The 11,484-nt window shown below is 42.0% G+C and overlaps 1 protein-coding gene across 1 annotated transcript; it reads right to left on the reverse strand.

Annotated features, from left to right (window-relative positions):
• Nucleotides 1-2,674: 2,674 nt before the first annotated feature.
• On the reverse strand, nucleotides 2,675-11,017 carry LOC138094318 (uncharacterized). The gene is made up of 2 exons (XM_068990352.1): nucleotides 10,921-11,017; nucleotides 2,675-3,564 (listed from the first exon to the last, which is right to left on the reverse strand). The coding sequence occupies exons 1-2, from the start codon at nucleotides 11,015-11,017 to the stop codon at nucleotides 2,675-2,677; spliced, it is 987 nt and encodes a 328-aa protein (XP_068846453.1).
• Nucleotides 11,018-11,484: the final 467 nt, after the last annotated feature.

Here is an 11,484-nt window from a genome sequence, read left to right on the forward strand (position 1 = left end):
TGCCTAAATTGGTGTTTGCATTTCAACTCTGGCCCCTTGGGGAAAAAAAAAAAAATTTAACAGTTTTCTGAATAGGCCAGGAAGTTCTCAATCAGAATAAGCCTCATTCTTATCTCAGCAATTTTATGAACGATGTTTTGAAGTTGCTGTTAAAATCTCTGCTAATGACCTACTGCTTGTTTCCAAGGTTTCTCACCTGTCAGACTATCAGTGAACTAATCAGGGAAAGAGATTACAGAACTTAAAGGTAGTTCCATCATTAACAGAATAATTTCTAACATTTCTGCTTGCTACAGAGAAATTTATTAAGACAAAAAATGCAATATCTCTAATTTTCTCAGCTGGATTTTATAAAAGACTTATCAATCAAGTAATTTCCTCAAACATTTTGTTAAATCAAGGAAAACAATACAACAGCTTGTTAATTATGTGGTTAACGTTTTCTGTACCAGACACTTAGTTTGGTTAATATAATACTATTTGGTTAATATAACATTTTTGTACACATTATTGCATACTAGGGCCAAAAGAAGATATTTTTAATGTGGGCATTTTTATGTCATCATTTTACTGGGGACTGCCTACTTATTGGAGCTGTTCTGATGCAGGAATTTTGATGAGACCTTAAAAATGAAATATTAACCTTTCAAAGTGAGAAAAAAAATTCACGTTAAACATGAAACAGATATCCTTATCCATTCCCTGGGAAGCGGCTTAGTGACTACACCACCACCGTATTACAAATGTATACATGCCTACAAGCAAGCAGTGTCCATTACAGAGTAGTCACACTGAGAAGGTTACAAACATTTTCTAATAATGCTGCCAATAATTAAAACTATTTTAAAAACACCTTCCACAGTTGTCTTCGTAGCCTTCATGATAACTGTTTAAATATCCTTAAGACCAGTAAAATCTTGAAGCGAGGCAGAGCTAAGTTTTGCAACCAAGCAGAAATCATTCTGCCAAGTTTAGCAAATAAAAGATGTTCAAACAGAGCTACATAGATTTGGATTAAAAAAAATACAAACAAAAAACAAGTACTTATAAAAGATTCTAAAATCATATTTTTATGTTGCTTGTAAAATTGACAAAATTTTTCAAATATTTAAAATAACTAAATAGCAGCAGCACTTTTTAAACAAACATCTAGCCTCCTAAAGTAACTAGCTGGAATGACCATTCTAAAAACATAAATGACAGCATGTTGGGGGCAGTGGCAGTGTTTCATGACCCTATAGTCACACTTTGAAGTCACAAAGCAGCTTTCTTCCAAGGAGATTAAAATATTCTCCAGACATTACTTCATTAATTCTCTAAGTATCCCTTCTGAAAGAAAAGATAGATCACAATTCTTTTTCTTTCCAGTCGGTGAGTGAAGATGGTGCAAGGGAAAGAGAATTGTTAGTGTTTATTCCATGAGTCACTAACTAAGTCTAGGCAAACTGTGCCCTAAAATGTGCTATGTAGTTAGCAAAATTTAACTGAATTTTTTTAGCTTTATTCTGCTGATAAAAAGGCATTATATGAGGTAGATGTCTCATAAAATATTACAGGGATATATTACTATTAATTCGTTGGATACTTGCCTGGAGGAACTCCTGCTTGACATACAGGAATTACCAATTAAAGACGCAGGTGTCTATCCTCAGATATACCCATAAATGCCTAGTTAAGTCTATTTCATAAAGGAGAAAAAGCTTGGTTGTTTTTTTTTTTTTAAGACTCCTTTCTTTGAATTTTAAAAGAAAAAAAATCATCACTTTGAAAAACCAAACATATAAATGTAACAGAGGAAGAAAAATGGGGCAATAAAAGATCTATAGGCAAAATCATTTAAAAGCAGGGAAAGGGGTGCATTGTTGACAGCACTGGAGAGAAAGGACAACATAATATTGCACCTGATTACAAGTCAATTTTCATTGAAATTATTAAAATAATTATTCTTCTAAATGTTTAATTCTTTTGTAGGAGAAAAGAAAACTTACTGCTCAGGCATACTACCATTCCACTTATCCATTAAATAAACATTTAGGGTCTCTGCTATGTTAATCACTAGGTACAACTGAGCTCCCAGTGGATTCACATAGGAGATTAATAGTTTGACAGAGGAAAGACACACACACACACACAATTCATCCTTACTACGATTCCAAGCGATCCCATTCAAAAAATGGAACGACTCTGGTCATTTAAGTATCACTTTTAGGGGTACTACTTTAGGAATATGAAAGAACTCAAGTATATTTTTAAGAAAGGTTTTGGTAATTAATGAATAAATAAAAATATGCGAATTAGAGGGGCCCTCAGCGCTAAATTTTGTTTGAGGTTGAGTGACTGTACTGAGAACAACTCTCAGTCAGACAAGCTCTAACCCCAGTTCCCACAAGGGCTGACTCCTTGTTTTTGATGTAATCACTTTTTCTCGTGGGTGCCTCAGTTGTCTGGTCTATAAAATGGGTAATTTAATAGAAACCTGCCCACACAATGCTCCTTTGTAATTACTAATGAATGCTCTCCTGTGTACTCTTAAAACTATTACATGCTAGAAAAATATCCAGTACACCCTATGTCGAAAAGAACGTGGTGACATATGTTAGTGCTAATTAGGACACTAATGACAAATCTTCTCCATCCTAGGGATCCTCTCTGTCCACCTTCGCCCCGCGGCATTTCAGAGCTTACCCACGACCTCTGACAAGTCTGAACCCTCCGGACCCGAGGCTGCAACAAAAGCAGCTGAGACGCCGATACCGAAACGGACCAGACAAAAGAAAGTGGATCCGGGCGAAGGGAACGGGCCGTGGAAGGGGGGTGTGTGCGACTCTCCCCACGAGCTCTGAGAGGAAACCGCACGCGGTTCCCCAACTCCCACCTGGAGGGCGGCCGCGCCGGCCCCGCGGCCCTCCCCGCACGCCCCCGGCGCCGCCCGGCTCGCGCTCCCAGACCCCGTGTGATTCCGCCCTCCGGCCGGCTCGCGCCCCGAGGCCGCCGCCGCCGCCCCGGGAGCCTCAGGTGCCCAAGTTGAAACGCCGCCGCTCCACCTGAGGCCGGGGCGGGAGGCGGCCGGGCCAGCGCAGCCCGGCCCCGGCGCGTCCGCCCGGCGCGAGCCCGGGGCCCGAGCCGCCGCGGCCGGGCAGGGCAGGGCAGGGCCGCGCCCGGTCGGGCCGACGCCAGCCCCTCGGGCGGCCGCGCCCCCCCGGACTCCCAACCGCCGGGCCTCACCTGCGTCCGCGTCCCGGGGCGCCCGGCCGCCCGCAGCCCGGCTCTGAGGACTCGCGGCGGCGGCTCCCGCGGCGACGATGCCGGTTCGGCGAGACGGGAAGCGACAGGAGCCAAACCCCGCGGAAAGCGCTCGAGCTGCGCCGGCGGCCCGGAGCCCGCGGCCTCGGTCTCGGCGCCCCAGCGCTCCCCGCCGCCTCCGGCTCCGCGCACCCACCTCGGCGGGTTCCGGCCCGAGCGGCGCGTGGGCGGCGCCCCGTCCTGACCCCGCGCAGCCTGGCGAGCAGCGCCAGCTGCGCCCGTCCGGCGGCACCGTGGGAAAGTTGGGCTTTCTGGTCCTCCCTTTATCAGAGCATCGGAAGTGGCCGTGCCTGCTTCTGCCGCGGCCTCACCCAGTCCCACCCACAGTTCGGAGCTCCGAGCCCCCCTGCTGGGCCCATTACCTGCTGAGATCCACTCACATCCCCAGACGCTTCTCCACACCTAGACTAAGGCACCGCCACTCTCTGAGTTTACTTTTCCCTTCTGATGTCACTGTCCTAGTTGCTTACCTTATGCCGAAGCTTCCGTCCAAGTACACCTGGGATTAACTACCAAAGGGTTTTTGATTCCTTTGCTGATGAATTACAGCTGGTAGATGAGTTGATGACAGGAGGTAAATCAAACGTGCTTAGTCAGAGAGTTGGAGGGCTCGCTTGGAGTAAAAGTGGACTTGTCAGCAGGTTGTGAACTCTGGATTCAGAGCAATGAAAATAGACGATCAAAAGACTGTAAGTAAGGTTTGGAATATAAAAAAGCAAGTTTTATTAGGTTGCTTCAGGAAGGGGAAGGAAGCTGAGTGGGAGGACCTCAAAAGACTGTACAGCTTTCTTTGCTAGATACAGAAATTGCCATTTGCCCAAGTGGTTTCTTTAGAGTCTTGTTCTAAGAATTGCGTGCATGCTCAGTCCCATTCATCTCTTTGCGACCCCTTGGACTGTAGCCTGCCAGGCTACAATTTCAGGCAAGAGTACTGCAGTGGGTGGGTTGCCATTTTCTTCTCCAGGGGATTTTCCCAACTCAGGGATGGAACCCGCATCTCCTACTTCTCCTGGCAGGCAAGCACATTCTTTCTACTGACTTAGACAATATGCAGTGATTTCCCAAGTGAAAATCTGATGAAATAATCAACAGCAAAACCACACAAAAACATGATAGGAAAAGTAAACTACTACTTTTGAATATTAACACAGAAAGCCACAACAAAAAGCCTAGCCAACCAAATCCAGCAACGTAGAAAAAGTATTTTACAACATGAGCAAGAGGGATTTGGCTAGTAAGTGCAAGGTTGGTGTAGCATCAAATGAATTATGGATGTAACACACTCTCTTTTTAAAAAGGGACTCTTTTTAAAAAAGGGACAAAAACCACAGGATCACCTCAATAGTTGAAGAAAAAGCACTTGACAAAACCTAGCTCTTTTTCATGACTAAAAATGCTCAACTATGTAGGAAGAGAACACCCTCAATCTGATAAAGGACATCCACAATCTGATTTTTAAAATTTAAAAAAAAAGGAAGCTAACATCATAATCACTGGTAAAAGAATGAATAATTTCACATAAGATCAAGGAGAGAAAAAAATATGTCCACTCTTGCTACTTTTTTTGGACATTGTACTACAGGTTCTAAGCAGAGCAATTAAGCAAGGAAAGGTAAGATATCTTATAGAAATAAAGCAACCAGAAGAAAGAATTTTTCAAGAAAACCAGGACAATAGTTTTTAGCACTGAGAGGCAATAGGACAAAAGTTCCCAGATTAATGAATAAAAATTACCTATGTCAAAGTGTACTATTATGAAATTTCAAAGGACATGGTTATGGGAAAAGATTTTAATAGGTTCCAGGGAGGAAAAAAAGAGATCATTTACAGAGATTCAGAAATCAGAATGGCACTGGAATTTTTGAAGAAGCATAAGTAAAGAGAAATTCTGAGAGAAAGTTATTTCCAATCCAGAAGTTAAATAAGGTTATAAAAAAAAGACATTTTCAGTATGAAAAGTTTTAAGCATTCTTTTCATGCATTCTATCTCAGAAAACAATTGAAAAACTTGCCCCACCACTACAAAGAGGTGAGGTAAGGGGACTGTTAGAGGAGAGAGATGAAGGTTACATCCAATACAACTTGGTTGGAACGGCCACCAGAAAAAATCCACATCCTATCCCTGGAGCCTTGCATTTCACGGTAAAAGAGACTTTGCTGATACAGAGTTATGACTACAAATATGGAGGCTATCCTGGATTATCCAGGTAGACCCAACCTAGTCTAAAAGCCTTTGCTTTCCATGAGAGTGTGAAGAAAACAGTGCCAAATGGAGCAAAGAGTCTAAGGAGTCTGACTGGGTTAGCTGACCCATGAGGCAACATAATATAATAACTCAGATGTGGGGCTCAGGAGTCATAGTGCCCTGGCTTGATTTCCAACTCTACTGCTTATAATCATAAAACCGTAGGAAAAATTTCTTTCTTTCTGTGTCTTAGTTTCTTCATCTGTAAATGGAAGATAATAAGATTATAAAAGTAGGAGATTTTTTTCTGCTTTTACCCATTAAAGTGCTTAAAATATCTGGCATATAGTTAATAATAAATACCAGCTGTTATTGTTATTGACAACATTTAAGAAAATAGTTTCTGTAGAGTAATAATTAGTTAGGACTCATTTCAGTGAAATGACAGAAATCCAACTCTAGTTGGCCCTGGGGAAATATTCAGTATTTCATAAGAATAAGTCTATTATAATTTGATGTACCTCTGGGATTCCCACGGGGCTCAGTGGTAGAGAATTTGCCTGCTGGAGACGCAAGAGATTCAAATTCAATCCCTGGCTGGACAATACCCTCTGGAGGAGGAAATGGCAATCCATTCCAGTATTCTTGCCTGGAGAATCCCATGGACAGAGGAGCCTGTGGGCTACTGCGTATATGAGGTCACAAAGAGTCAGACACAAATGAGCAACTGAGCACACATGTTTGGATCTAACTGATCAAATGATTCTATGGGAAGAATATCTTCATCTTTGGCCTCTATTTTTGGCTCTGTGTTGGCTTTCTTTTTAGGCAAGAACAGTCTATATCATAACAAGATTGGCCACCAGGGATGCTAGGATTAAATTCAACTGTAACTGTTAGCAGTTACAAAGTTAGCGAACATGGTGGAAAAGGAACACTTCTTTCCCAATAGTTGCAGCAAGATTCTGGAACTGAGACTCAGTATATAGACCTGGATTGGAGCAGGGCATGGCAACCCACTCCAGTATTCTTGCCTGGAGAACCCCATAGATGGAGGAGACTAGCAGGCTATAGTCCATAGGGTCAAAAAGAGTCAGACACAACTGAAGTGACTTAGCACATATAGACCTGGATTGCATGCACATCCCCATTAATTACTGTGGCTAGAAGAAGATAACAAGCAGATTGGCCAATTGACTACTATTTATTCACCCATAAAACTCTCTGTGTGTGTGTTGGGATGTGGTTGTTCAGGAGAATCAACCTCCTTACTCAGAGCACATAGACTGAAAGTGGGAAAGGCATAGTTCCTCAAAGGAATATCATGTGCTGTTATCAGAACACAGAAATGGATATTTGGGCAGACAAAAACAAAAGATGTACATTATAAGCGATGAGTGTAGTTAATCAAATGCAGAGTGAAAGACTACTGAACCTCAGAGAAACCCCAGCTGAGCCTTGAATGATGGTAGAAATCTGTATGTAGTTTTTGTGGGATGTTTAGCACCCCAGGAAGAAAAACAAATGATGTACAATAATGTAATTTATGTGAGGTTCTGGTTTGGGAAAGTGAACATGACTAAAGGAAAAGGGTTCAAGGAAAGAAAGAGTCATGAAAGAATGGTAGAAATGTCACTTCTTGGGGCAAGATTGGGCAGAGATGCAATAAGAGCAGAAAGGTAAAGTAATCTTTATGTCTCTGAATATTCCTGCACTAGTCAAGTTGTGAGACTAGTGCTAGAGTCATTGAGAAGGACAATGTTTCTAGAGATTAGTAAGTAATAGCAGTGAAGTGCAAGAATTTACTGATATATTATTTTTTTTTTTTTTTTTAGTCACTCAGTCGTGTCCGACTCTTTGCGACCCCATGAATCACAGCACTCCAGGCCTCCCTGTCCATCACCAGCTCCCGGAGTTCACTCAGACTCACGTCCATCAAGTCGGTGATGCCATCCAGCCATCTCATCCTCTGTCATCCCCTTCTACTCCAGCCCCCAATCCCTCCCAGCATCAGAGATTTTTCCAATGAGTCAACTCTTCGCATGAGGTGGCCAAAGTACTGGAGTTTCAGCTTTAGCATCAGTCCTTCCAAAGAACACCCAGGGCTGATCTCCTTCAGAATGGACTGGTTGGACCTCCTTGCAGTCCAAGGGACTCTCAAGAGTCTTCTCCAACACCACAGTTCAAAAGCATGAATTCTTCGAAGCTCAGCTTTCTTCACAGTCCAACTCTCACATCCATACATGACCACTGGAAAAACCATTGCCTTGATTAGACGGACCTTTGTTGGCAAAGTAATGTCTCTGCTTTTCAATCTGCTATCTAAGATGGTATTATTAGTTATAGGTATATGTAATATGGCTATATAATAAATTATATAAATATTCAGTTCAGATCAGTCACTCAGTCATGTCTGACTCTTTGCAACCTCATGGACTGCAGCATGCCAGGCCTCCCTGTCCATCACCAACTCCTGGAGTTTACTCAAACTCATGTCCATTGAGTTGGTGATGCCATCCAACAATCTCATCTTCTGTCGTCCCCTTCTCCTCTTGCCCTCAATCTTTCCCAGTATCAGGGTCTTTTCAAATGAGTCAGCTCTTCGTATCAGGTGGCCAAAGTATTGGAGTTTTGGTTTCATCATCACTCATTCCAATGAATATTCAGGACTGATTCCCTTTAGGAGGGACTGATTTTATCTCCTTGCAGTCCAAGGGACTCTCAAGAGTCTTCTCCAACACCACAGTTCAAAAGCATCAATTCTTCGGTGCTCAGCTTTCTTCACAGTCCAACTCTCACATCCATACATGACCACTGGAAAAACCATAGCCTTGATGAGATGGACCTTTGTTGGTAAAGTAATGTATCTGCTTTTTAATATGCTTTAGGTTGGCCATAACTTTTCTTCCAAGGCATGAGCATCTTTTTATTTCATGGCTGCAGTCACCATCTGCAGTGATTTTGGAGCCCCCCAAAATAAAGTCAGCCACTGTTTCCATCGTTTCTCCATCTATTTGCCACGAAGTGATGGGACCAGATGCCATGATCTTCGTTTTCTGAATGTTGAGTTTTAAGCCAACTGTTTCACTCCCCTCTTTCACCTTCATCAAGAGGCTCTCTCATCATGAGAAACGCCAGGCTAGAAGAAGCACAAGCTGGAATCAAGATTGCCGGGAGAAATCTCAATAACCTCAGATATGCAGATGACACCACCCTTATGGCAGAAAGTGAAGAGGAACTAAAAAGCCTCTTGATGAAAGTGAAAGAGGAGGGTGGAAAAGTTGGCTTAAAGCTCAACATTCAGAAAACGAAGATCATGGCATCTGGTCCCATCACTTCATGGGAAATAGATGGGGAAACAGTGGAAACAGTGTCAGACTTTATTTTTTGGGGCTCCAAAATCACTGCAGATGGTGACTGCAGCCATGAGATTAAAAGACGCTTACTCCTTGGAAGAAAAGTTATGACCAACCTAGATAGCATACTGAAAAGCAGAGATATTACTTTGCCAACAAAGGTCTGTCTAGTCAAGGCTATGGTTTTTCCAGTGGTCATGTATGGATGTGAGAGTTGGACTGTGAAGAAAGCTGAGCTTCGAAGAATTCATGCTTTTGAACTGTGGTGTTGGAGAAGACTCTTGAGAGTCCCTTGGACTGCAAGGAGATCCAACCAGTCCATTCTGAAGGAGATCAGCCCTGGGATTTCTTTGGAAGGAATGATGCTAAAGCTGAAACTCCAGTACTTTGGCCACCTCATGCGAAGAGTTGACTCATTGGAAAAGTCTCTGATGCTGGGAGAGATTGGGGGCAGGAGGAAAAGGGAATGACAGAGGATGAGATGGCTGGATGGTATCACTGACTCGATGGACGTGAGTCTGAGTGACTCCGGGAGTTGGTGATGGACAGGGAGGCCTGGAGTGCTATGATTCATAGGGTTGCAAAGAGTCGGACACGACTGAGCGACTGAACTGAATTGAACTGAGGAGTCTCTTTAGTTCTTCTTTGTTTTCTGCCATACGGGTGGTGTCATCTGCATATCTGAGGTTATTGATATTTCTCCCAGCTATTTTTATTCTAGCTTGTGCTTCATCTAGCCCAGCATTTCTCATGATATACTCTGCATATAAGTTAAATAAGCAGAGTGACAATATACAGCCTTGATATACTCCTTTTCCTATTTGGAACCAGTCTGTTGTTCCATGTCCAGTTCTAACTGTTGCTTCCTGAACTGCATTTCTCAAGAGGCAGGTCAGGAGGTTTGGTATTCCCATCTCTTTCACAATTTTCTACAGTTTATTGTGATCCACACAGTGAAAGGCTTTGGCATAGTCAATAAAGCAGAAATAGATGTTTTTCTGGAACTCTCTTGCTTTTTTGAATATCCAGCAGATGTTGGCAATTTGATCTCTGGTTCCTCTGCCTTTTCTAAATCAAGCTTGAACATCTGGAAGTTCACCATTCACATATTGTTGGAGCCTGGCTTGTTGAAGAATTTTGAACATTACTTTCCTATCGTGTGAGATGAGTGCAATTATGCAGTCGTTTGAGCATTCTTTGGCATTGCCTTTCTTAGGGATTGAAGTGAAAACTGACCTCTTCCAGTCCTGTGGCTACTGCTGAGTTTTCCAAATTTGCTGGCATATTGAGTACAGCACTTTCATTGCACCAGTTCAGGAGTTTACTGGTTTATTATTATTATTAGTTATAAGTATGTAATATGGCTGTATAATAAGTTATATAAATATTTGTCATAATAAAATACCTAATGAAAGGATTAATGTTAGTATTAATAAAAATCAAGACAGAATTTATTCTACCAGTTATGATAATTTTCCAATTCATAAAACACCTAAGAGGAAAGACTGTTCAAAAAAATCATGATGTTATGAAAATATCACAGAAGATTTGAGATTCATGATTTTTCAACTGCATGATCTTGGGCAAGATATGACTTTAATGCCAAGTTTCCTCAACTACAAAAGTGGTTTATCTTAAATGATATGTCTTACTCAGTTGTTATGATTATCAAGAAAAATAATAAAATCTGGAATTTCTTGGTTCACATACCAAGAAATACCAAGTGTTGAAGCCCAGTTTGAAGGATTTTGGGTGTTACCTTCCTAACATGTGAAGATGAGCTCACTTGTACAGTAGTCTGAGCATTCTTTGGCATTGCCTTTCTTTGGGATTGTAATGTAAACTGACCTTTTCCAATCCAGTGGCTACTGCTGAGTTTTCCAAATTTGCTGATATATTGAGTGCAACACTTACACAGCATCATCTTTTAGCATTTTATATAGCTCACTTGGAATTCCATTACCTCCACTAGCTTTGTTTGTAGTAATAGTTTCTAAAGCCCACTTGACTTCACACTCCAGAATGCCTGGCTCTAGATGAATGACCACACATCATGGTCATGCCGGTCATTAAGACCTTTTTTGGATAGTTCTTCTGTGTATTCTTGCCACCTCTTCTTAATTTCTTCTGCTTCTGTTAGGTCCTTGCTGTTTCTATCCTTCACTGTGCTCATCTTTGTATGAAATGTTCCCTTGGTATCTAATTTTCTTGAAGAAATCTCTAGTCTTTCCCATCCTATTGTTTTCCTCTATTTCTTTGCATTGATCACTTAAGAAGGCTTTCTTATCTCTCCTTGCTGTTCTCTGAAACTCTGCATTCAGTTGGCTATATATTTCCCTTTCTCTTTCTCTTCTGATGCTTCTTATGCTGAAGCTCAAATACACATTTTAACTTTTCTGGTGACTCAGATGGTAAAGAATCTGCCCACAGTGCAGGAGACACAGGTTTGATCCCTGGGTCAGGAAGATCTCCTGGAGAAGGAAATGGCTACTCACTCCAGTATTCTTACATGGAAAACTCCATGGACAGAGGAATGGGTGGGTACAGTCCATGCAGTCACAAAGAGTCAGATATGACTAAGTGACTAAGCACACTCACATATATTTTAACACTAGCTTTTCATTTAAGTAGTTCCTTTCA

The sequence above is a fragment of the Capricornis sumatraensis genome, chromosome 18, assembly GCF_032405125.1.
Source record: "Capricornis sumatraensis isolate serow.1 chromosome 18, serow.2, whole genome shotgun sequence".
NCBI lineage: Eukaryota > Metazoa > Chordata > Mammalia > Artiodactyla > Bovidae > Capricornis > Capricornis sumatraensis.